At 50.5% G+C, this 26748-nt stretch overlaps 2 protein-coding genes across 3 annotated transcripts in view; one reads left to right on the top strand and one right to left on the bottom strand.

Annotated features, from left to right (window-relative positions):
• CD300LF (CD300 molecule like family member f) overlaps positions 1 to 1347 on the top strand; it is a 9606-nt gene extending 8259 nt beyond the window's left edge. The window contains exons 5-7 of the mRNA XM_087826461.1: positions 247 to 269; positions 575 to 724; positions 1192 to 1347. Of these exons, the coding sequence (XP_087682587.1) occupies positions 247 to 269; positions 575 to 724; positions 1192 to 1347 (329 nt within the window). The remainder of the gene's footprint in view (positions 1 to 246; positions 270 to 574; positions 725 to 1191) is intronic.
• The window catches only part of RAB37 (RAB37, member RAS oncogene family), a 42970-nt gene extending 26652 nt beyond the window's left edge, over positions 1 to 16318 (bottom strand). For both annotated transcript variants that reach the window (XM_087825682.1, XM_016220352.2), the window contains exon 1: positions 16247 to 16318. In XM_087825682.1, the coding sequence (XP_087681808.1) occupies positions 16247 to 16318 (72 nt within the window). The remainder of the gene's footprint in view (positions 1 to 16246) is intronic.
• Between the last annotated feature and the right edge of the window lie 10430 nt (positions 16319 to 26748).

The following is a 26748-nucleotide window of genomic DNA, read 5'->3' as shown; positions in this document are numbered from 1 at the left end:
ATGCCACAGTTCTGTGACATGGGGAACAGACGGGCTGAGGTCCTCGTGTTTTTCAAGCCGAGAAATGGAAGCTCAGAGAGGTGAACGCCCCGTGTCACAGACTGTGTCATCCGAAGAGTCGGAGTTAGAGGCAGGTCTCCTGTCTGGGCCTCACTCATCTCTTTTCTTTCATATTTCTCCCCCCAGACCTGGGGACCCTGCGAGTCTCAGGGCGGGCTTTCTAATTCTGATTGTTTTGTCTTTTAGCTGCTGGAATATCACCAGAGCAGGTAAGAGAGTCTTTGAGGTCAGACCAGAGGTACCAGACTTTTCCTCTCTGTTCTCATTTTCCATCTCCCAGGGGCCCCGAGGTCTGAATGTATCAGACAGACCATGTGCTCACGTGTCTATATCGTCCCAGCTGCAGGGCCTGGGAGGACAGAGGGGGTGCTGGACACAGCCAGGAGGGGGGAGAGCAGGGAGGGGGCAGGCACGGGAGTCTGAGGGTTGTGGGGGGGGCTGGCAGAGGGGGGACCAGGGCAGCAGAGAGGATGGCATCCTTCTGCAGAAGAGGAACCTGGGCTTCCTCTCCTAGGTGTCCCAGCTCTCCGAGAACGATGTCTATTATGCCAACCTGACCCTGCAGAAGACTGGAGCCTCCTCTGGCTCCTCCAGGGAGAAGCCCCCCTCAAACTTTCCCTCCTCTGCCCAGGAAGACCAGGTAGAAGTGGAATACATCACCATGGCGTGTACTTGGTGGGGCTACTGTGGGCTTCAGAGACATTGTCCCCTCTTTGAGGATGGGCTTTCTCCTGCCCGCATGAGCACAGAGGAGGGTGGGCACCCGGCAAAATTGCAGCCATTGAAAGACTTGCCCACTGACCTCCCCCCCCACCCCATCCCAGGCTCTTAGCCTTTGGAATTGTCTCCGTATCAGGTCTCAACAATGGGGACCCAGAGCCTGGTCAACCTTGTGTTGGCATCTGGTCTAGTATCTCTAGTCTGCAGACAGTGCTGGCCTGGCATGGAGTTGAGGGACAGTGTCTTCAGCTGCGGCTGCAGCTAAGGGTGGCTGGCAGGGTGGGGGAAGGCAGAGCTGGAGGGCCTGGGAGTAGACTTCAGAGTCCCTGGGGGGCATGTCCCCCAGCCTCAGGGAGGCCTCCTCCCCTTCCCCCAACCAGCCTCCCTGACCCGTGTGCATCTTTGTTACAGGATCCCTTTCCAAAGGAGGACATTTCCTATGCAGCCCTGACTTTGGACACCTTGGGTCAGGACTCAGTCTACATGAACACGGGCGACCTCGTCACCAACCTTCCCAGCAGGAGCCAAGAGGAGCTCACGCAATACAGCACCATCAGGAAGCCTTAGCCTGCGCTAAGGACCCCTGTCTGACCCCACCCGAGGCCTATCACCTCGTTCCTGCCTCCCAGTCCTCTCGGCACCCCCAGCTCTGAACTGGGCTCCAAGCCTGGTCTCAGGGGGCTTCAGGGAGACAGAAAGGGGTCCCTTCACATCCCTTCCTCTCCCACACAGCTCAGGAAGAGGCTGGGGATATGCTCTGCGGCGGCCCAGGGAGGGATAAGTACGACCATGACAATAATAGTCATGAACCTCTATTTACTGCCACCGCACGTGGTGGGCTGAGTAGCGGCCCCGGTGCTGTGGGCTCATCTCCAGGGCCCCCGAGCGTTAGCTTACATGGCAGAAGGGGCTGCGCAGGTGTAATTAAATTAAGGATTTTGAGACTGAGATTATTGTAGATTATCCTGGCAGGCCCTAAATATAATCACAAGGATCCTTATAATAGGGAGGCAAGAAGGTCACAAGAGAAAGCACTGTGACGGCGAATACGGAGGTCAGAGTGACGAGACCAGGAGCCAAGGGATGCCGCAGCCTCGAGAAGCTGGAAACGTCAAGGAAAGGATCCATCCAGGGAACCAGCCTCACAGATACCTTGACTTCAGCCCAGTGAAATGGATTTTCAATTCTGGCCTCCAGAATTGTAGGAGAATAAATTTACATTGTTTTCCTGAAGCCACTAAATTTGTGGTAATTGACACAGCAGCAACAGGAAACGAATACCCTCTTGTGGCAGGTGCTCGTCTCTAAAGGCTCTGCCCCCAATAGCTAATTCCATCCGCACGACAGCCCTACCAGGCACCCTCATCACTGCCCCACTTTGCAGACGAGGGGTTGAGGTCCAGAGAGGTTCAGGGACTTACCGGGATTTTTTGCTAGCAAGTGGGTGAGTTGGAATTTGAACTCGGGCATTTTGCCTCTGGAGTCTGGAGTCTGGGCCACCCCCCTGCACCGTGGGTCTAAGGAGGATTATGTGTGTGTGCGTGCGTGTGTGCACACCCACTCACACAGCCGTTCACACGGGGATAGTTAGTGAATATTTTACAAACTCCACTCTCGCCACCCTTCTCCTAGAGTCCTGGCAGCCCTCCCTCCAGAAACGTCCTGAATCCTGGCCAGGCCCGCTGTCTCCATGGTTACCAGCCTCATCCAGTCCCCTGCCTGGAGCAACTCTTTCCTTCTGTGTCCCTGAGTCCATTCTCCTCCCAGCAGCCAGAGTGACCTTTTAAAAGCACAAACCTGCTCACACCCTGCTTCTCACTTCTGGACAGTGGATATGGGCTGGAAATGGAAGTTTCTGGCTGCCTGGCTGAGCTGAGGAAAAGTAAACCAGCTCAGAAAGACAGATCCACTCTGGTCGCTTTTAGTCATTTCATTCAAGCTTTAAACAGGTGTCTACCAGATATATCGCTGGATACACTGTTTTTATGCAGAAGTTCAGCCATCTGGATTGGTGGCTGTCTCTTCGTGCCCTCAGAGACCAGCCCCTGGCGTTTGTGAAAGCTGCCCGATCCAGTCTGCAGCCGGACAGAGCAGACGGCTGGCCTGCGGCCCTCCTGGGGGCCTCGCGGTTCTCTAGGTGGGTCTGATTGCAGGGACCTACCACGAAGCCAGCAGTTCCAGTCTGTTGAAGCCTGAGCTAGAGTTTAGAGCGTGGTAGGGGAAGTGGTCAGGGCCAGGGGAAGGAAAACAAACATATGCAAGAGGTTTGAAAGGAAATTGTTTCATAAGGTTTATAAGTTGGTATCTCGGTGTTGTCTCAGCCATATCCTGCTGGCCCATAAATACTTTGCTAAGGTGCTGGGCTAGCACCTTTAGTGCGAGGGAGAGAGCGAGCTCAGGCGTGGTGCTTCTGGCCTGAGTGACGGTGGCACTCACAATTTTGCTGTATGGTTTCTAGGAAAGCACATTTCTGGTAAGGCAAACTCCAGGCTGTTCAACCACGCGGCTCTGGTAGAGTGTCTCATTCCTTACAGCCTGTCTGAAGTTGCTTGGGTTTCCCTCCTCTGGCTTTTGAATGATTAATATTTAAAGATTCTACTTTATCAAATTTGTAGGGTTCAGACAGTCCTCTTTTGAGAATTATGTGCATATTGCTGGCTTTCAGAAGACAGCCTTTCCGAGAGTCGGTTGACGGAGATGGATATACTGGGCTGGGAGCCTTCAGAATACATGATTAAGGTAAATGTTGGATTGAAGGGAGCCTAAAGACTACCTTTGCTTGACACTTTGAAACCAGCAGCCGCTTAGCTTTGGAAGGGCCAGGCCTCTGGACTCAGTTGATTTCACGTATCAATACTTTACGTCGGGAGGGACTGATACAGTGGTCAGCCTTTTATTTTACCCAGTAGGTGCAGCCTTAGCCAATGTGATTGGAACTGATCGTTGGTCAGTTCATTGAGAGAGAGGGTTAAATCAGAAAGTCATAGAAGAGATATTCTTTCTCTAAATGCTTTCGCTTGACTCAAAATATCTAACTGTGCAGCAGTTTGCTAGTATTTTGATGCAGACTTGTCATTTCTTTGCCTGAGGGCCTGTGGACAGAAGGGGCCGGTGCCTGTTCTGCACAAACAGCACACATGCCATGAGGGGCTGGAGCCCCGTTGCAGTTTCTCTAACATGGAGCAAGACGCTCCAGACCCCTGTGAAGCAATCTGATTGCAAAACCCTTCTTTAGTCTTACGTTTTCTACTCAGATTATTTCACAGTTCTCTCTCTCATTCCTAATTTGACAGCATTTTAAAAAAATGACGTGATTTATCGAGTCTTTCCCAAGTATTTGATTTAGTTTTTATAAAAATAACAGTTCCCGTTTTGTTTACAGTCTCTTTCATTGGTTAGCATCCTTTCTGTTTATATTCTTCATTGATTGGTTTATGGAGGCGTGAACCAAATCACGCAGCTATAATTAATGTGTATGACAGGCCTGGGCAAGTTTAGACCCAAACACAGTTGGCTCTTGTTAAACGTGCACCTCCACGGGCGAGAACAGAAGAACCTACCCGTTGGCCACAGGGATAAAGTCAGTATGTTTCACCAAGAGACTAAAGGGTGTTGGTTGATCTAGTAATTTGGTTAAGGGAGGGATTGGTTAAGAAAGTTTCTCCTAAACCATCTGTTATGACCATAATTTCATAAAAGAAAGGACATTTGAAGACCTCAAGTCAGAACAATAGTGTGTTTCCCAAGAAGAGAGAGTTGGTATCTTTATGCCAATGTGGGTTTATGTGGTCTGTACATAATCTTCTACCAGTGGATAGATACTTTGTCCAGGGCTGGCACTCACATATGGACTGAGGGTTGGTAGCCATTGGTCTTGTTTACACTGTTCTCTGGACATAGATTCCCTCTACTACCTCAGCTGTTGTAGTCTAACATCCCCTTAATGGCCTCTAGTGATCGCACGTGTCTGGACACTGACTTAGGTTGTCAGTCACGAGGGCCCAGTGCCCCAACACAAGCTGAGCAAAGGGCCCTTTCAGTTCCTCAGATTCCCCCGCCCAGCCCAAGCCCTTCCCCAAAGTGATCTCAGACTCACAAGTGCCTGTCTGCAGGGGGTGGGGTTCTTGCATCAAGGAAGGGTGACTGACCCATTGGTTTTGCTGAAGGAAACTCTGAGGATGGGTTCAGAATTAAGGAATGGGTAAGACTCTGTTCCTAAGGGTCAGAAATAGAGAAGAGACCTTCTGAAGCCTCGTGCGGTAGGCAATCTACTATTATCAGAGGGGAGTCTCCTCTTGTGTTCACTACAGGTCCCAGAGTGAAAGTTCCATGCCGGGGAGTTTCCGAAGCCTCCCACATCCCCCGTGTCACTTTCCTACCTTCTGTGCCACCAATATAGATGGCCCCAATCCTATCATTTATTAGCTTATTCATTTTTCATTATAAGTTATAAAATATTTGATGCATACTACATGTTTATATAATGTATACATACGTTATAAAGGGTAGTGGAACAAACACACCCAAGTACAGGCCACCCTGCTGAAGAAATGAAACATTACCAACACCACTGAAGCCACACAGCTCCCTATTTGCCTTTTTTTTTTCCTAAGGAGGAACATGCCTGCATAGGGTAGCTCTAGCGGTCCATTGCAGCCCTTGTCACCTTCATGTTAATCAGTAAAGACATTGGATGAGCTGGTCTGCATTCTGTGGCATCTGTACTAAATTGGCAAGTCTATGCCGCTCTTCTTAATTTAATATTTTTCTCCCCCCCCCCAAGTCCCCCAACGCCCAATTGTGCCTTTGTGCTATTTAAGGATCCGGTGATTGGTTTGTCACTTGAAAGCACTGGCGGGAGTTGCAAAGCTCAGATGATGTGCTTATTTCAAAGTTCACACCGCCTTTGCAAGATTAATAATAAGCCACAAAAGCAGGACTAAAACCCGAGACCCTGTGACCTCCCGTGGAAACCTTTCCACCAGCACATGACAAGTGAAAGCAGAACTGAGAGAGAAAACATTTCATCTTAAAATACAATGAGACAGGAGAACAGATGTGCGAGCAGGTGAAGGTAACGTGAAGGAGGCTCGGCCCCGAGGCAGCTCCTGACGGTGGTAAATCTGGGCGTGCTTCCCTGGGGCTGGGATCCTGCAGTTGGGTTCTGATGGAGGCAAATCCCCAGGGGATGATGTTGCTCAGCTCCCCTGCTCCTAAGACCCAATTAGCAGTGATTCATTGCATCAGCCTCCATTCCAGGGGCATCCGAGCAGCGCTGGAGGCAGAGTCTTGCATCTGTATGGGGAATGAGTGTCTCCCACTGGCATTGACTCTGGTGTTTGTCCTGGGCCAGGCTGAGATTGTCGCCGGGCTGTGCTAGAATTCCGTGACGTCTTTGTACAAAAATTATTAAGACTCTCAAAATGGTGACATCAGAGTATTAAACCAATCACGGGCCCTTCTAGATGTGGGGCCCTGTGTGACTGCCAGGTCCCACACCCAGGAGCCAGCCTTGTTGGGCAGGCACCCCCCTCACTCCTCTCTGCCTTCCTGTGGCCATGGTTGCTTAGCCCTTATGCCCGACAGAAAAAACCAGGCACCGTCACCAACTCACCCTGGTCCCAAAATGAGGAAGAAGAGCTTCCCCTAATTCCAGCTTGAGCCTAACCTCCCGTGTTCTTGTTACTTGTCTCCACATTGACCTTCCTCCTGGGCGATTGAAAGCTGGGTCACCTATTTCCTGTACAGGAAAGCCTGCTCTCACCCAAAGGGCCTCAGGGCCCCAATAGGCCAATCATTTTGGAGGGTGACATCAGCTTGTGGCCTAAGTCTGGTTATTCAGTCTTTTTTTTTTTAAATCCTCACCCAAGGATATTTTTTTCTGTTGCTTTTCAGAGGGATGGAAGGGGCAGGGAGCGAGAGAGAGAAACACCGACGTGAGAGAGACACACCGACGTGAGAGAGACACGTCGATTGGTTGCCTCCTGCACACGCCCAGACCAGGCCGGCGTTGCGCCTACAACCCAAGTACACGCCCTTGACCAGAATTGAACCCGAGACCCTCCAGTCCATGGGGCTGATGCTCTAACCACTGAGCCAAACCAGCCAGGGCTCCCCCCCCCCCCCCGGATTTCATGCCTCAAAAACAATCCCGAGGAGAAACAGGATGGCAGCGTAGGTCACAGCTGCTCGCACCGCCTCCGCAACCACATCAGAATCACAACTAAAATACAGAACCACCGTCACTCAGAGCCTCCTGAGATCCGCTGAACAGAAGCCCTAAAACCTGGGACCTGAAGCAGCACCGAGACTGGCGGGCGGGGCGGGGCTGAATCACAGAGACCCGGCCGCGGGCCCACACCCGGTGCTGCGGGTAAACCCGGGAGGGAATCTCGGCGGTGGGGTTTCCCGGAGGAGGGAGGGGTCCCAGCCCCACAGCAGGCCCCCAGCCCAGGGCTCCAGGGCTGGAAAGAGGGGTCCCCACATCTTCGGACGCGCTCCCGCTGAGCCCAGCGCCGGGCAGCAGCCTAAAGGGACCCGGGACACTCGGGGGGAACTAACCTGCCTGAGATCCGGGAGAGAGCTGGAGGGCGGCTTCCTCCCGGGCAGAAGGGCTGGCAGAGGCCATGGCTCCTGTGGCGAGTCCTCCCTGCACACAGTCCTCCCCGCACACAGCCGGCAGGCGGGCGCCATGTTTGAGTCGCCAGCACCTGACTCACCTTTGGCCCCGCCCCGTGACTCCCGGAGGCCCCGCCCTCCCCACCTGCAGCTCATCCAGGCCATTTCCAGGGGCTTTTCTGTGCAAGTGGCCTCTCGAGCCCCACTTAGGACTTTCCTAAAATCTCTCAAACAAGCAGCAGCTGGCCTCACTGTGCCCCATACATCTTGATAAGTTGCCCCAGGCCTGGCACTAGTGGCAGCCTGCACTGGCTCATAGCTTGGCCTCTCCTGGACACCTCCAAGCCCAGCACAAGTAGCAGCCAACTATGGTTTGCTGTGTAACTCATGCTGCGGGGCCCTGGGCAAAGCACTAGCAGAGGCTGACTTTCCACCTCCCGGGAGGCCCCAGAGACAGTGCAGCTGGTGGTCAGACTCAACCACGCTGGGTTACAACCCTACCACATCCACGAGTAACACACTCAAGGGGCGCACTTGGTGACCACCAAAGCTCCACTGAAGTAAATCCTGCTCCATAGGGGTGTCTCCACACAGCAGCTCTTTGGCTGTAGTTGCAGCTGGTCCTCACAGCCGATTGGCCAGGGGGGTCAATTCCCCGAAGTGACGCCAACAGCAAACAAGGCTCAACTACAACAGGACAGGGCACACAGCCCACAAAAGGGAGAACCTAGAAGGCCCAGCTCAGGTGACTGGGCCTATGTTATCTGGGCCCAGTACCAATTTGAAATGAAGGCTACACAAACTGAAATGAGGAATAATTTACAGGGAATCAACAGTAGAGTAGAGGACGCTGAGAACCAAATCAGCAATATGGAACATGAGGAAACAAAAAACACCCAACCAGAAGAGCAAAAAGAAAAAAGAATCCAGAAATATGAAAATAGTATAAAGAGCCTCTGGGACTTTAAGAGGCCCAACATTCATATTATTGGGGTGCCAGAAGGGGAAGAAAGAGCAAGAAATTGAAAACCTATTTGAAAAAATAATTACAGAAAACTTCTCCTACCTGGGGAAAGAAATAGACTTACAAGTCCAGGAAGCACAGAGGGTTCCAAACAAGAGGAACCCAAAGAGGCCCACACCAAGACACATTATAATGAAAATGCCATAGGTTAAAGACAAAGAGAGAATCTTAAAAGCAGCAAGAGAAAAGCAGTTAGTTACCTACAAGGGAGCACCCATACGACTGTCAGCTGATTTCTCAACAGAAACCTTGCAGGTCAGAAGGGAGTGGCAAGAAATATTCAAAGTGATGAAAAACGTGGAACTACAACCAAGATTGCTCTACCCAGCAAAGCTATCATTTAGAACTGAAGGTGAGATAAAGAGCTTCACAGACAAGGAAAAGCTAAAGGAGTTCATCACCACCAGACCAGCACTACAGGAAAAATTGAAGGGTCTTCTTTAAGAAGAAGCTAATTAACAAAATAATCTGACAAACTAAATAGATCCAGAGACATTGATGCATGCAACAGACGATCATATTTCAGAGGAAAGAGGGAAGGGGTGGTGGAGGGTGGGAAGAGATTAACCAAAGAAGTTATATGCATATATGCATAACCCATGGACACAGTCAATAACAGGGTGAAGGCCTGGGGAGGGGGTGGGAGCGAAGTGCGAAGTGGAGGGGATCAATTGGGGGGAAAAAATGGGACACCTGTAATACTCTCAGCAATAAAGATAAATTAAAAAAACAAAAAAACCAAAAACAATCCCCTGGTTATAATGTGGCACCTAGGGCAATGCGTTCATCTTGTGACTTTAATTAACATGAGCCTGCCTGGAGCGATGGATCCACTCTTGAGTGAGTGAGCAAATCTGGGCCTCTGATCCTACAGAGCTGGGGCCACATACTGGGTAAAGTAATAACAACCTGTGGCTCCCTTGGCAAAGCCCTCTGTCTTCTTCTGACTCTACTTTGCATCTCCAGCTTGCTGGGGTTTGAATCGGGGCTCTACCTCTTATTAGCTGGGTGGCCTTAGGCAAATTTCTCAACGGCTCTATGCCTCAGTCTACTCATCTGTAAAATGAGATTAAGACAGGGTTGTTTAGGATTGAATGGTGTAAAGTGCTCAGAATAGTCCCTGGCACGTTAGTGCCGTATAAGGGTCTGCCAGTATTATTTACTTCCCACAGTACCTACATGCTGTGACCTTGAGTGAGTAACTTTGTTTTTTTTCCAATCTGGCCATTTTATAATATGGAATTAATAACATCTACTGGGGAAAGCGTGGTAAGTATAAAGTGTCATAGAGCACATTAAAGTTTTACAAACTCTAAATTTTTCCGCAAACAAACCATGTGCTTGTTGTCATCGTTTATTATTAGCGATCCTTAGTCTCCCTGGGTAGAGATGATTTTAATGCCTCTCAGTCTGTAGCCTAAAGAAACCTGAGAAGAGGACCTGGAGGAGGGGGCGGTACCTGGATAAAGACGAAGGTTTGTCTTTCTTGGCCTTATTTCACTTAGCACAATACCCTAACAACTACATTGTACACCTGAAACTAATGATATTATATCCCAACTATACTTAAATTTTAAAAAGACGGAGGTTTTTGACTACCCCCACTGGGGGAGGAGCTTCCTGAGGACCCGGAGGGGCCTCGGCCTCATCTGGGCTGAGTCTGCGCCAGCAGCTTCATTCCCTCCCAGAGAGCAAGGGCTTCTCCCCGTTTGTTGGGAGGGGCTGAGAGGGGCAGGGTGCTGTCAGTCCCGACGGTCCCCTGGGGTTAGTGCTCTGACACCGGGCAGATCTACTTTTTACTCAGCGGGAGTTGCTGGAGAGGGGTGTGGCTGTGAAATTCAAATGCAGAGGGAGAAGGGAATGGGTTGCTCTGCCTTTAAAAGGCCCATAACAACAAAAGGTAAGGGGGGACAAAACCGGCCACCACTGGCCCTGCCTATGCCTATGGCCCTGCTCGTGAGAGGAGGGCGTGTGTGTGTGGGGGGGGGGGGGGGCAGCCAGGGGCAGAGGAGTAGAAAGCAAGAGGAAATGTGAGTTTAAACAGGGCTTGGTTCAAGACACCTAAAAGCATACCAGTGGCATTTGCAGGAGCAGAAACTGTTAAATAACATCCCCACTGAGGATGAGCAAATGCTGTCCCCACTGAGCAGAAATGCAAATAAGAGGGAGGGAGCAAACTTGGGCCTCAAGGTCAGGGAAACAGGAATCCCCAGGTTGGGGAATTCTTGAGCTCTACTTATTTCAACAATTGCATTCTTATTTTCGCGGGGAGGATGGTCCAGGGCTGCTCCCCCGGCTGGTGCAGGGCATGGCCCGAGTGCTCTGCCAGTTAGCAGAGGAGCTGCTCTCTCAGTTCTCGCAGGGAGCCTCCAGGGACAGCTTCTCTTGCCTGAGAAGGGGAGGTTGGCAACAAGGAGCAGGCCCGGATAAATTTAGAGCCACTTCTAACGTCTGTTCAACAATTCCCCAGCCTGGTGCTCACCTCGGGCTGTTTACTTCCAGTAAAGCTGGGTTTCCTGCCCTGAAAATGAAGGAAGCCAGAGCCCTTCCCCAGGACAGCTTGTAAGAGGAAACATCAGCACTTCAACAGTAGTGAGCTTCAACATTCTCACGAAAGGTCCCAGGGACTGTAAATTAGAGGGGACAGTGCTCGGAAAGGGAAGCCTGGAGAGTCTGGAAAATGGCTTGGGAGGCTGGTATGAGTCACCATCGTTTACCGCTGCGAGGGTCCGGGAGGGCGGGCCAGCGCCGCTCCACACGCCAGCTGCGGCCCGGGCTCCGGGCGGGCCCACGAGTCCTCAGGGGCCGGTGATGGAACCTCCTGGAACCTCCTGGAACCTCCCCTTCATCCGTTCATCCGCCGCCCCCAGGCTCCTGAGCCCAGAAACGCTCTGCAGGGAGCGAGCCGCTCACTTTTCTGGGCTTTCTTTTAGTTCCTGAGCTGAGGATGGAAACCTGGCAAGAAGTGGAGCTGCTGCTCTCATTTTGGTTATATGCATTTTTCTCTAAAAGACAAACCACTTTATTGCGGTATGAGAGACTCGCTTTGAAGTAAAAATCTTTTCACCTGCGGGGTTTGGATTTTCTTGCGGATTTTTTTTGACCACAAATTTGTGTTCCATTAGCATCGCTTAATTGAAAACAAACAACGAAAGTGCCTGAATGGTAAAGAATGGTAGAAGGCCACAGAACAGAGGGTGTAGCCCTTTTGGGTTGATTTGCGTCCCCTGTACAATTTTCTGGTGGGGAGGAAAATACCGTTGAATCCAGAGCCTTCTCTTGGCTCAGTGGGTGACAGCCCCGTGGCTGAGGGGACTGGCTGCTGTGTGTGACTCTCTCTCCTAGATATTAACCCTTAGCCAGAGGTCATGAGAGAGAAAGGGTCCGGCCTTAAGCTGAGGTCAGACCGACCATTTCTTTCCAGATTATTTCATTGTATCCTCTCGCACCTTCCTTAGGGCACTCCTGAGGCTACCCGGTATTATAAGAATTTGTGGGTGTGTCTTATGGGCCACGAGATGATGAAGGGGGAGCCTTTTTTTTGGTGTGTGTGTCCTTTATAATGCTCAGCATAGTTTCTTGCACTTTGTAAGTGCTCGGTACGCGTTTGCTGAAGGGCCGGATGAGGCACGTGGACCCGCGAGGGAGGCAGAAATCCCACGATGAGGGAAGCAAAGGACAAGTGCAAGAGGGGGGGACAAGTAGAGATGCCCCGCTTGCCTTTCCCGCTCACGAGAAGACGTGTTAGAGCAGAGGCAGAGGGGATGGAAACCCTTGCGGGACAGGGACCTTTGGGGCTCATCTCCTCAGTAATTCCATTTTTTCCAACAGGAGCCAAGCCCTGATGAATGATGGACAGCCCACATCTCTCTGCCCCCCGGGTGGTGGTGTCTCTGAGATGCTGCAGAGGTGACTGATTTTAACTTAGCAATTGTTTGCCCCTCTTGGAACAGGACTGGCATGTGGGTGTTCATCAGAGCGCCGGTGATAGTGAGGTTGAGCTCTTGAGCTGAAGCCCCTTTGTCCTGACTCACTAGTATCTGGGGTCAGAGTGACCATTTCTTCCTAGGTTAAAAACTGCCCCGTCTGTGCTTCATGTTCCCAGAGCCCAGTCAGGCCCTGGCACAGCAAGAGCCCAACCCTTGGGTTGTTTCTGAGACTAACTCACATCATTGCCCCTGATGGCTCTCAAGACTATACAGGTAGCAAGAGAGGGCTGGGGCATCTCCGAAGAAGAGAGCAGCAAAGTTGTTTGTCTGCTTTAAATTATTTAGTTGCATAAAATATTCAGATTTGTGAGCACAACAGCTACTCTATTTAAAAACTCTGGGCATGTGATGGGTGAACTCAATGTTTCCAAGCAGTTCCCAGCTTTCAGCCCACACTCCAGGAATATTCTAGGAGTAACTCTGGCTTATTTGAGTCGGTTTCCAACTCTTGGGACTAGCTAAAGTGCAAGTGCCATCCAAGGCTGCTGATATTTCGTATATGTTTTTCATATAAATGAATTTTAACGAGAGGTTTCATTGCATCCCACACCTCACCTCCCGTATTTCCCAGAAAATAAAATTCAACTTGTGAAATTAGGGTTGGGATGTTCCCACAGAAGTCATGGTTTTCCTATAATTGGGTGTGTGAACTTAATCTTATGGGGCCGTGCCTGTGAAATGTGTGCCTGCGTGTGTGTATGAGCATATGTTTCTGTTTATGGAGCTGCTGCTCTTTCTCATAAAGCTTCATCATTTTAAAATATGTTTTTATTAATTTCAGAGAAAGGAAGGAAGAGGGAGAAAGAGATAGAAACATCAATGAGAGAGAGAGAAGCATCAATCGGCTGCCTCCTGCACACCCCCTACTGGGGATCAGACCTGTAACCGGGCATATGTCCTGACCCAGAATTGAACTGGTGGCCGCTTGGTTCATGAGTCAATGTTCAACCGCTGAGCCACACCGGCTGGGCAGAAACTTCATCATTTTAGGTGAGACCCAATGTGATACGTATTGAAACTGCTCTGGAGCCTGGGGCGTGTGCCCTAATAACAGCCATGGGAACGCATCCTATACACCAGAGAAACCAACCAACCAATAATATTATGTTATCTAACGTCTTCACTCAAGCAACAATCAGCCAGGCATTATTATGCCTATCTGTAGATAAATAAAGTCTGTACGATTCCAAACCCGGGGTTTCTTTCCACCTTATATAATTTCTCTTCTGGCAAGTTTCTAGGACTGTCTGGCATAAAATCTGGCTGCTCTGTCAAAACATAAAATGATTCTTCCTTCCCCCAATGGTAACGTCTGGGGAGGAAGAAGGGGAGTAGGTGGAAGGGGGTATGTGGGGGCGGTTCTGGGAAGCTGGCGAGGCCCCATCTCTTTATCTTGGTAGTGGTTGCACAGAGGTGCTCCCCTTGTGACAGTCCCTCAGGGTGTACATGTATGATTTGAGCTTTTCTTGTGTCTGCTACATGTCCATTAAAAGTTTATTTGAAAGTGCTTCCTCCTAGCAACTAATGTTGGAGGGGAGCCTGCATCCCAGGGCCAGTGTGTTCAAATGAATCAGTAGGAATTCCTTGGACTCTACTATAGAGCAAGCTTGAAAAATAAGACAAATATGTTGATACCCTGCCCATTTACAGATAGATTTTAAGTGGATCACAATAAAAAGTCATGCACAACAATGAAATAAGATTAGGAGGCGGTAACCAGCATTATAATGGAAAGGAAAACTTTCTGCACACATGTGTCACTCTGTTGGACGCCACCAAAGGTTTAGAGCCAGGTTCTGCTTTCGAGATGCTCACAACCAAGCTGGAAAGGCCGGGCATTTATTAGCAGTAGGTAGACGCTTGTCTTCAAGTATAGTGGAGCTTGTAGGAACAGAATCTTTCCCAGTTTATTGATCAATAAACCCAGAGGAAGTGAAAGTTCTCATGGGCTACATCCTACATTTCATGTGTAACTGAGGTGAGAAAACCACACACTTTCTCAATAACTGGAAAACTTTGACCTCCAAATCTTAATCTTTCAAAAGGAATATTTCTACCTTTATAAGATGGTTTAGATTTGGACCCATATATCTAGTCACCAGGATGCTTTGGTAATTGATTTGTAATTATGTTCCTTTGCTTGTATACACTTTCTATCAAGGCTAGACCCACAACCTCAAAAACCACAGAGTTGATAATAGTTTATTTCAAACTGTAAATTATTTAAAACTAAAGTTTTAAAACTGTCAGACTGGGGCAGTTCTTATAAAGTCTCCTCTTCTATATTCCAGGGGTTCAGGGATCTGGAGGGAGAAGTCACATGGGCTGTTCAGATCTACAGACCTGCTTCCTCCAATAGCTGATTTTCCTTTATTTGTGTCAGAAATAGCCAGCGTGACACAGGGCTGCACATCTGAAACTTTAATGAGCATATTTATTTCCTAGGGATCTTGTTAAATTACAGATTCAGATGCAGCAGATCTGGGGTGGAGACTGAGATTTTGCCCATCTAACAAGCTCCTAGGTAGTGTCAATGCTGTGGTCTGTGGGCCACACTTTATAGAGAAAAGAACATTAGACATGGAGTCATAACTCCTGGCTTTTAGAACCAACTCTGCCATTTTCTACCTTGTTTTCTTGGACAAGTCACCTCACCTCTCTGGACTCCAGTTTCCTCAAATGTGAACTGTTGCAAGGGAAGAGGGTGAATCGTATTATTTCAAAGCTTGGATTCATGGAATTTTCAGAAGGATATATTGATTTAAAAAATCTCCAAGGCCCCACTGGTGTGGCTCAGCAGTTGAGCATTGACCTAAGATCCAGGAGATCCCAGTTAGATTCCCAGTCAGGGCACATGCCCGGGTTGCAGGCTCGATCCCCAGCTGGGGGTGTGCAGGAGGCAGCCGATCAATGACTCTCTCATCATTGATGTTTCTCTCTCTCTCTCCCTCTCCCTTCCTCTCTCTGAAATCAATAAAGACATATTTTAAAAGAACAACTCCAAGTATAGGACAATGCACAGCTCTCAGGGATCTAGCAAATAAGCTGATATTAGCAAAATATCAGCTGAATAAAGAGGGCAGAGAAAGGGGTGAGGAGCCATAGTGACTTCTTACGGCAAATATGAGGTTCTGATTGTTTCAAAGCAGTAGATTTTGGATTTAAAAGTGCTGCCTGGAGCGAGGCCGCCGCTTTCCGCACCATCACTTCAAGTGGAGACCTGCACTTCTGAGGCCTGAGTTGCATAAGAAACGGGAGTGAGGGAGCGGCGGGTGAATGGGGACTTCGGAAAAGCCGGCGCTTTCAGGAGGCTGTGAGCGGGTCAAGGCTGGAGGGCAGGCTTCTGGAGTCATGAGGAAGTCTGCTTTAAAAACAACAGCGTTTTTTCTTTCTTTCTTTTTTTTTCCTGCTGTAGATCATTTCTGTGTCTAAATTTAGCCAAGTTGGCCAGCAGTTCAGGTCTCTGACCAGGCTATTGGCCCTAACAGGGCTGGGGCTTGGGTGGGAGGACAAACAGCCTCCCACGAGGGTTACGCAGGAGTTCAGCTGGATGAGAGGCAGGTGGGAGCGGATGAGACAAGGTCACGGGTGATTTAGATGAACGAACGGAGCTCCTGACCATGGGAGCCTCTGGCGGCGGCCCCTCCCCCGGAGCGCACGCGTTCTGTTTTGAGCAGTAAACAGGATCAACCGGAAAGGGTCCCCCAGGCTCACAGAGAGGGGCGAGGTCTTTTTAAGTCCCAAAGGCAAGTCAGGGGGACCGAGAGAAGCCCTGGTGAGGGCGCCCTCTCCCAGCGTTGGGAGGGGGGCGCGGGGGACCGGGTGGGAGGCTTACCTTGTGCAGGACGTGCTCGTCGAAATCAGGGCGAGCTCCCCCCTGGTAGGAGTCGAATCTCTGCAGGTCCATGCCCGGCCCGCGCCCGCCTCTGCCGCTCTCCCGGCTTCTGCGTCAGAGCCCCGGGGATCGCGGTCCCGGCCCCCTGGGCGCGGCCGGGCCGCAGCGCGTTCAGCACCGGACAGCTCCCGCGGCGGCGCTTCAGCACCAGGGACAGCGCCCCCCCGCGCCCCGGACCCGAGTTCCGAGGCCGGCTCTGCGCCCCGCGCGCTGCCTCGTGACTCCGGGAGGCCGGGAGGGACGCGCGCTGTCGGTGGAGCCCGTGGCCCGCGCGCGCCGCGCTCAGCTGTGGGTCTCCGGGGCTCGGCCACCGGCTGCGTTCTCCGGGCGCTGCGGTCCGGGAGCTCACGGCTCCTGATTCTCAGCTGAACGAGTGTCCGGGTCACGCCCCGCAGCTCAGCCCTCCTCCCGCTCCTCCCGCCTTTGCAGACACGAAGTCCTGCGGCGCTGGCACCGTTTCTCTTTTTCTCCCTGGACGGTTCCCTCCAGTATGCAGGAGACAAATAGCAGCTTGAAGCCTGAGATTGATAGATGGTGGGCTTTAGGGTGTCCCTGAAGTCTCTGAAATATTTTGCAAAATTCTGCTTAACTGCATTTTCCTAGGGAGAGGGTCCAGAGCTTAAATTACATTCTTGGGATGCACAGGACCCCCCAAAAGTTAAGAACAACTGGCTTGGGAGAGGCAGAATGATGTTGGTTAAGAGGACAGGCTACAGAGTTCAAATCTTGCCTCTGAAAATGATTAGTTGTGTAACCTTGGGCAAGTTACTTAACCTCCCCCAAGTGTCCACAAAATGGGGATAATAATAGTACCTACCTCCTGGTGATGTTTTGGGGACTCAATGAGTTAATTCAGGTAAAAAGCCTAGAACAGTGCCTGACATGGATTAGAAACTAAAAATACCTGTTAGTTGTTGTGCTCTCTGGGCAAGGGGGTGGGGAGCTCTGGCTACATCCCCTAAACACCAGGAGGGTCCTGCTGCTGGGACCACCGATTTGCAGAGTTGCATCACACCTGGACTAGGAAAGCATAGGGCTGATCACGGAGACTGTGGCCTCTGAGGTCGTCCTCACATGGTGACATTTGGAGTCAATATTAATAGGGAGAGAAAGGGCCAGGCCTGGATTTTAAAGGGTGCATTTCCCTCCTGGGTTCAATTCTTTTTTGGCTAAAATCGTCATGCTCTGAAAGTCCTTACTCATCTGTAAACTAGGAGGAGCAGTGTGCACCTATCTCACTGGTTTTTTGTGGAGAGTAAATGAGAGAGTTACATGAAAACATTTCTTTTCTAGACTAGCTCATAGACTACTGTGCCATAGGACTTCATTGTCCTGCTCCAGTCTGACTTACTTTTTTCTGAGCCTCTGATTGGCTGTAACCCTGTCCTTTACTTTCAGTTTTACTTCTCTGTGGGTTTGGTATTTCCATGGCTCGTGCCTTCCTCTTTCTTGTTTCACTCCTTCATGAACTTTGTTTATTTTTCTTGGTTTACTTCTCATGAGTAAATGTTTGAGGAAGTTACTTGAGAAGATACTCACATAGCTTCCTAAGAAAGGGGCACAGGAGGTGAACTTCCTGGCTCCTTGCGTATCTGAAAACGGATTTGTTCTTGTCTTGCTCGGTTTCAGCTGGGTTTGCGGTTGCAGGTGGGGACGCCTCCCCCCAGCCTGGAGGTGCCACACTAGCAGGAGCCATGCCGCTTGGCTCGCCCAGGCCCAGGTGCTGCTGACCGGAAGGCTGTTGCCGGATTAAGTCCTCGGCCTTGGGAATGGCCTGCTCAATTATTTATTTTTCTTTGGCAGTTTTAGGATGTTATCTTGATCCATGGTTTTCTGAACTTTCACATGAAGTTATTTGATTGTATAGCTTTTTGCATCTATTGTGCTGGGTACTCGGTAGGACTTTTTAGTTTGAAGATGCGTGTCTCCTTTCTTCCCCGGAAAATTCTCTTGATTTAACTCTTGCTATTTATTCTGTTTTTCTCTTTCTTGTTGCAGATTTTTAAAAATTGCCTAGGGGTTCTTGTCTGCCTTCACATTTAAGAATGAGGCGTTAGAAAGGCTGGCTGAGATCTCCGTGTATGGGCAGGACTGTAGCAGGTGAAACCTATGGGTGAGTGGTCAGGGAGTTTGCTGGTAATCTGAAGAAATCCTAGAGAGAGTAATCTGAACTTTATTCTGGGAGTATCAACACCTATGTAATTCCCTTAGGTGTCCCTAGACCTCACTCTTAAAAATTAACATTTACTGAGCATATACTATGTGCCAGATTACTGTGCTAAATGTTTTATACATTATCTCATTAATCTGACCAATGATCTTATGAGGTAGTTATTACTGTGTCCATTTTACAGAAGTGGAAACTGAGGCTTCAAGTGTTTAAAAAAGCTTACATAGCTAGTTGGGATTTGAACCCAGGAATATTTGACTTCAGATTTCACTCTTAACCAATATACTATTTTTATTCTGAAATTTTGTGTTGAACCTCATGTGGGAATTAAGTGGCAGTTTAATTTTGGGTCCCTAAGGAAGTTATCTATAGATCATAGCACCAACTGCGAAACAAGAGAACTGCTAAGGCAATGGATTTAAAGGAAGTAACCAGAATAAACTCTGAAGATTTGATGCTGCAAAAAGTCGTGAATTGGGGAGATGGGATGGCCTTTCTGGCATTAAAGACCCAGCAACATCGCTCCTCTAGTGAAGGGCTTGGCAAGGCTCCCCTGGCCAGGCTCTGGGCTCCTGGCGGGGGTGAGAAGTACACAGTAGGGAAGGAGCAGCCTGTCCATGCAGCCACCTGTCACCCCCACCCCCACCCCACCGCTTGGATGGAGGCGGATGTTGAGTCATTGACCTGGAAGGAGCAATGTTCTGGCTCCTTCCTTGGGACTTTGGAGAAGATCATTCATTCATTCATTCATTCATTTTCATTCACTCTCACTCATTCTTACCCAGGCACTGTGCTAGGCGCTGGAGAGAAATAGATAAAAGAGCCACAGCCGCTGCCTCTGAAGAGCTGACTGTCTACTAGGCTTGACTAACATGGAAATGCCACACCTTGTGACAAGGGCCTTGATGGGACGGGAGGGAGCCAGTACAGTGAGGTGGTTAAAAGGCACCATCGCATCAGACAGGAGCCCGAGCTCTGCCATTTTTATCCGTGTGACTTGGTCTGCATTTAACTTTGAGAACCTTCGCTTTCCTGTTTCATGGGGCTGTTGCGAGGGTTAAATAAGCTAAGCCCGGGCGTGTGCACCCCAGTGCCGGGCCTGCACTGCGTGCTCAATCCGGGGAGCTGTTGTTAACGGTGTGGACAGTGTGCTGCGAGTCCCTACCGGCGACCAAGTCGCTCTGCCTGGGGGTGAGGAGGAAGGTGGGGGTCAGGGAGGGCTTCGCGCAGGAAGGGGCCTCCCAGCGCCGGCTCTTCCTTCCTGAGAAAGGCCCTCAAATGGTGTGTGCCCCTGTCCCAGCACCCCAAGGAGTCACGTTTTTGACAGTTGACAAACAGCCTCCGACAAGGGAGATTCTCACTAATACCAGCTTTCTGCTGCCCTGTCTTAGTGTCTTTATTGGGTGCTTTCTGGGGGACACATGGGTGGACAGGGCGCAAGTGGGCCTGCTGAGGAGCGCCGCGCCAGGCTCCCTTGCCCGTGCTACCTGTTGAAGCCAGCCCAGCCCCATGGGGTCCTCGGGGAGGCCGCTCTTTCCTCCGCACAGCTGATCCGGGCCGTGGAGCTGATCCCCGAATTCCCGCAGGCGCCAGGCAAAGCTGAGACTCAGTTCCCGGCCTTGCGGCCTGAAGCTTATATGCTTTTCACATCCTGCAGCTGCCTCGCTTGCGTAGGACCATCAGCCAGGGAAAGGTTGATGAGCCCGGCCGGCGTGGCTCAGCGGCTGAGCATCGACCCAGGATCCAGGGGATTGTGGTTCGATTCCCGGTCAGGGCACATGCCCGGGTTGTGGGCCGATCCCCAGTCGGCGGCGTGCAGGAGGCAGCCGATCCATGACTCTCTCATCATTGATGTTTCTCTCTCCCTCTCTCTCTCCCTTCCTCTCTCTGAAATCAGTAAAGACATATTAAAAAAAAAAAAAAGTTGATGAAATGGTTCAGGAAGGACTGTGGAGATTTATTCGGTGTGTTTAGCTCCATAGCTGGAAGAACTCCCTGGATGCAGGACTTTCTCAGCTCTCAGTTCCAAGTTTTCCTGTCAGTCACGGTCCGGGGGATGAGACGCTGAGGGGTGTCCCGCTCCAGGGGTACAGAAGTGCCTGGTGGTATCACACAGCTATCTGCTCAACACCTGCCTTCCTGGTGTATACGTGTCAATGCCACACAGCACGGGGCAATGCACCCCTGCTTCTCTTACCTGGAGCCAGGGGCAGTGAGTGTGACAGCCCCCCAGGGCTCGGACTCCATGAACCTGGGGCACTTCTGATGGTCATCAGTATTGGTCTGTCTCCTGGGTCACACACAGGCCAGCAGCTGCTGACCAGGGACCAACTGAGCATCTGGGCTGGCTCCTCTACTGAGCTCAAGGCTCTCTGAGGCTCACTGACTCCTCCTTGTGGACATTTGTCCCCAGTAGGGTCTCAGAAGATGGCAGCTGTGCTATTGGGGAACCGCCAAGTTCAGCAGTCCCAGGGAGATGGGCTTCTTTGCCAGCCAAGTTTATCTGCTCTTCTCTCAGCCACCCTTCCTGCTCTGTGTTCTTTCTTGTGTTGCTTAGCCCCCTTTCCACATACGCTATATTCTTTTAGGAAGAGAAGAGAGCTATCATTTACATCTTACTATGATTTTAAGCGCACAGATCATCTTTTGGGAAGGCTTTTGTTCTTTAGGCTTTTTACTTGATTGTGAGTATTAAAAAATTATTTTACCATAATCAGCAACAGGTGTGTGCACATGCGTGTGTGTGTGTGTATGTATCTCTGTGTGAGAGGCATCATATTTTCAAGAGCCTCTCTTTGCTGAAATGACATCCCCTTGGCCATGACCCTCTCTCAGCAGGCCCTTTTATCCAGCCAGCCACCTGCTTGCAGGAATCAGTGGATTTCATTTCAGGTATTTTCCAGAAGAGGCAGAAGGTACTCTGGACTCCCTCATGATATCTTTGTGATTTTTTTCCTCAAGGCACACAACTGAGCAGCAAAACTAGGACTTGGAGAATTCAGTTTCTCATTCCAAGCACTGATAATGCAGGGATGTCTAATCATTTATTCATCTATTAACCTGATTCTTCTTTAAACTGAACCTCAGGCTTCACAGAATTGGGATAATCAAAATAATTGAATTCTGACACACTCATCATTTGTGCATGAATGGTTCATTTTCATTCATTAATTCATCCATCCATTAAAATATAATGAGCACCTGTAGATCCAAAGCAAAAGCTATCACCTTGGCAAAAATAGAAGAGCAGCTATTGTGTCTCTCTTCATACTATCTTGAAGAAGAAAATATACTATTTCTCCGTAGAATGCAAATGTGGAAAAGATGCTAATCAATGCCCAAATATCTGTTTTTTGTTTTACAGTAACAGAAGTTTTAGCTGGGGGTGTGGCTGGGAAGTTAAAGACCCCAATTACCAGCCTCCCTTGCAGCTAGGTAAGGTTCTCCCTTGCAGAACCTACCCAAGTTCTGGCCAAGGGGATGTGTGAACAGAAGCCATGCCTACAACTTCTGAATCATGCCCTTAAGAAGAAAGGAGCAATCCCTCCCCTTCCCTTCTTCATTTTCTCTTACTGGAGTGTGAAGGGGGTGGTGGAAGCTGGAGCAGCCATCTTCGGTCTTGAGATGGAAGCCAGGCGCTGAGGATTGTAGAGCTACAGGCTACAAGGAACCTGAGGCCTGTGGAGCTGCCACATCAGCCTTGGACTGCTCAGCCTTGGATGCTAGAGCAAAGATAAATGCATTTCTGCCTTGTCATCATGGTTTTTAATGCAATAGCTGAATGGGTGTTCTAAATAATATAATTGCTATGTGTGTAAAGAGTAAACACTCTACCAGGTGGTCAAAAGAGCAAAAGAGTGGGGAAGGGTGGGAGCAAAATACTGGTCTGGATATGTAAATACAGAGGGAGTGAACAGGGTGAGCAGGAGAAGTGCCTGGGGACAGTCGCTTGGAGGGTCAGTCGTGCCTTAAATTTTGTGCTCTAGGTGCCTCTCTTGTAGCCTTGATCCCGGGAAGGGAAGGAGATGGGCGATAGAGGGGTAGAACTCAAGGAGAAGGGGGATGGTGGTGCCGCAGAATGAGAGGAGAGCGCAGGGGCGGGGTTGGGTGGAGAGGAATTATAGGCGAAAGGGAGGGAGGGAAGGGTGACCTTCGTGTTCAAGGTTCAACGCGGAAAGTTTTTAATTAAGAGAGTATTTCTTTACACCTTGTATTTTAGAATTGGGAACAGATGGAAGGTCTAAAAATCAGGCACAGGCGGAGAGAGTGACACAGGACAGGGATGTGTGAGTCAGGTGAGTGTCAGCAGCTCAGCACCCCACAGCCGTGTCTAAAGGAAGCTCTTAGGCCGGGCGGGGGAGCACACAGGTGCGCGTTTTATTATTCACCGTTTAGTTAGGGGTTGTATATGCTTTTTCTATAAAATATTTAACACCATTCTTTTCAGACACAATCTCTTGTTTGAATGAATTTAATCCGGAAGCTGTCTTAATGGAGGCAGGGGTTGCCTGAGGACCTGCCTAACATATAATCTGCCCCGGAGGCTGCTCTGTGCCCTTGAGGGGACTGTGTCGGCTCCTGTTGGCTAGAATGTTCTATGTCTGTTAGGTCCTCTGCTCCAGAAATCAAGTCCACCGCTCACTGGTTGATTTTCTGTCTGGATGACCTATCCATTGCTAAAAGTGGGGCATTGTAGCTCTCTACTCTTACTGTATTGGTGTCTCTCCCTTTATACCTCATAAATTTTGTTTCTTGGTTTAAGTGTAACATGAATTCACTATAGAAATTTTGCAAGATCCAGAAGATTGAAAAATAAAAATCACCACAAACTCTTTACCTTACTGCTAATGTTCTGGTAACAACACTTGTTTTTATTCAGAATCTATATTTTACTACTGAAATGGGTATCTTCTTATACAAATTGTCCCCTTTTTTCCTCATGACCATTTTCCGTGGACCAGCTAATTTCTCAGTATCCTTCTACCTCCAAGAAAATGATCCTCAAATACGTTTGGTTTTTTTTGAAGTGAGAGTTGTTTTTCCAAAAAGAAGCCAAGGCAGGAGTCCATGGCTGGGGGAGATCTTTCTTGTCGGGCTTCTACCCGAAACATAAACTAAATTGAGAGGCCGCTAAGGCACATCCTGTTGTGTCTGGCGCAGGGCAGGCTGTGGAGAGCAGATGTTGATTGATGACTGCGTCTCGGGAGGCTGAAAGCATCCCTGGGGAGGAGAGAGACAACGAAAGCCACTGCTTTTGTGACAAATGAAACTGCCCCAGAAGCCTTCCCTACAGCCCGAGCCAGCCGAGCTCGGGATCCAGGGTGGACCTCGACTCTTATCAGGAGTGCCTGCTTCCTGCGCTTTGTCATTGCGTCTTTATTTCATTATTTTTTATCCGGAGCATAGGCGCTGTTCTGGGTGTTTTGAGGAAGGCGACAAAGGGGCCAACGTGCCTATTGCTCTCAAGGAGTTAACCATCTAGTGGCCCAGCTTCCTGCCGGAGTCCCGAAGGCAACTCCTTTAAGGCCCTTTGATAATCTGACCTGCCCCTTCCCTAGTCTCCTCCCTGCCCCAGGCATGGAGGTCCTGCCTCAGTGTTCCGGTTGCTACGGAAGGAAAACAGGTTTCTCCAGCCGTGTTGGCGCAGCTGCGGCAGCTGGGCACCCCCCCCACACTCCCCCCTCCGCAAGGGAGGCTGCCCCTGGCTAGGTCAGCCCTACTCTGTGCCACCCAGGGGTGGGGGGGGGCGGCTGAGTTCCACTTACCCTCTCCAGGGGTCCACACTCACGCATGTATTTCTCCAGTGGAGGCCTGGGACCCCTTCTTGAGAAGCCTGGGCTTGTACAAAGGCTGCCTCCTTGGAGGGTGTCTGCCCAAGTCAGTACCGTCCAGGACTTCAGCTGCTGCTGTCGCCGAGCAGGGCTGGGGCCGGTTCATTGCAGCCGCTGTCCTGCAGGCCATACCGAGGCCTGTCTGCCTGTTACCCCGAGCACGGGTGGGGGGGTCTCCTCCTGGGTCCCCTGGAGTACGGTGCTGATTCCGCCACTCCCACAGAGGCACTGCTGTTCACGGACGGACGCTGGTTTTTAATTGGTGAAAGGCAGGGATAAAAAGGAAGGGGGCCTGTGCCGTCCATGGGGCTACAGCTCGTTTCTTTACAGCAGTGAATAATATTCCTATGGTATATAATGCCCCTTAGATTTAGGGGAGCAAGGGACTCGTTAACTTGCAACCTCCTGACCAATGACCACGGGGAGCCTCCAGCTGCTTCCGTGGCTGCATCTCCCCATTGTTTACACCCCTCAGTTCTCGGGGAGACACACCCTCATGCCCATATGGGCTTCCCCCGAAACTGCTGCGCAATGTGTGACCCGAAACTGCTGCGCAATGTGTGACCCGAAACTGCGGGCGGGTTCGGGAGGGACTGTGCGACGCGGGGCCGTTTCGGGGGGTGCCGCCTGCGCAGTTCTCGTGATTCCCTGTCAGAAGCTGGCGTTTGTCGTCCGCGCACTGACTAGTGGACCGTGCCTGTGGGCAGAAGCGGCACGTGTGGAAGCTCCTCATGTGTGACTGTGAGCTTCGGCAGGCGTTCTTCTACGGGGTTCACAAAGCGGAAAAGCGGCATCTGCAGGGGGTGCTGGAGCACGGGCCCCGGAGGGATCCAGGACCACCGTGGCTCAGGTGCTTTCCCTGGGACAGCCTGTGGGCATAAGCCTTTGCCTTGAGTTTAGATTTGGGCCACCTCAGGCGTGCGAGGAGCTCCAGGACTCCACGAGAAACCAGAGTACGGGAATGTGCCAGCCACATGGCAGCGTCCTGGCCTCGTCTTCTGCCGGGGCCCTCTGGGGACACGAGAAGCCGCGGGGGTGGGGTGGGGGCAGAGGCCGGCGCCCTCTTTCCGAGCTGTCCAGGGATGCCCGGTGGACGCAGAGTGGAGGAAGACCCAGCAGCAACACTGTCCAGTACAAGCCTCCACAAGGCGGGTCCAGGCCGGGTTTGCGCCACTGGGGCTGGAGGGGCGGGGCCAAGTGACCCTTGTGCCCCTGACACAGAAGGTGTCCTGAGTGTGAGACAGGGATGTGGGGCCCAAGGAGCTGAAGAAGGAAAAGGAATGGAAGGGACTCCTCATTCTAATATTCACGTTTCCTCTGTTATCTTCCCCTCCGGCAGTAAAGATGTCCGGTGACATCCTCCTGCGGGACCCGAAGGCCAACTTTCCCATCTGCCTCCCTCGCCGTTGCTGGCCGCTCCCTTTGCAAAACTTCCCCGTATCACATCCCCTGGTTCTCTTGTCTCCCTGGACTTAATTTCTTGGTTTTCTTCAGTGACCCCTCCGCCTCGGCCAACCCCTCCAACGCCAAGGTCCTCCAACACCCCTGCCCTCTTGGTCCGCAGTGGCGGGCCCTCAGGCTTAGGCTGGGGACGTCCTGGGGGCACCGCCTCTCCAGGCCCCTGTGCCGGCTCGCCAACCCGTGGGGCTGCTCCACCTCCCTGGGGCTTCCACCCCGGCAGCTTCTCCCGGCTCCCCCGAAGCTCCTCCAACCCCCGTGCGCCGGAGCGAGCATCTCGCTTCCTCCCCCGCCTGCTTCTCCCGGGTTCCCTGACTCTGGTGGTCGTGTCCCCAACTTCAAAACTAGACATTCTGGATTATTTTTGGCTCCTTAGCCTTCACCTCCAAGGGATCTGAGACCTTGCCAATTTTGCCTTTATTTAGCAGCTCTCACATTTTTCCAGTTTTGTCATTTTTCACAGCCACTCTCATGATTTGGATTTTTATTCTCAGACTCTCTTCTTTCCAGTTCATCCCGCGTGGCCCTGCAGGAGAAGCCTCTTTCCAAACCTCAAATGTAAAAACAACAACAACGATAACAAAAAACACTTTAAAGTTGAACTGGTTTTGTTTTCCACTGTTATTGTCTTTATACTGCATCTTCCTCAAATGCAAATTCTTTGGGTTGATTTCTTGGTTGGGTGGGGCGCTATAAGTCATGCTTTTTTTTAAAAAGACAGTACACACGGACGGTGTACATTTGGAGTCCTTGCATTTTCAAAATGTGTCTCTTTCTCTATGAGGTATAACATTCTTGGGCATTGATTTCTCTCTCAAAATCCCACAGACATTACTCCATTGCATATACATGTATATTTAATTGCGTGTAGGATATAAGGTGCACACATATATGCATCTAGTTGTAAAATATATCATACCGAGAGAAGGCTGCATCCAACACACGTGTATAGTTTGCAGAATACTTTCAAAGCGGTGTTTATA

This window comes from Miniopterus natalensis, chromosome 17, assembly GCF_054644295.1.
Source record: "Miniopterus natalensis isolate mMinNat1 chromosome 17, mMinNat1.hap1, whole genome shotgun sequence".
Classification (NCBI taxonomy): domain Eukaryota; kingdom Metazoa; phylum Chordata; class Mammalia; order Chiroptera; family Miniopteridae; genus Miniopterus; species Miniopterus natalensis.
This window is presented reverse-complemented; position numbering and strand designations above follow the sequence as displayed.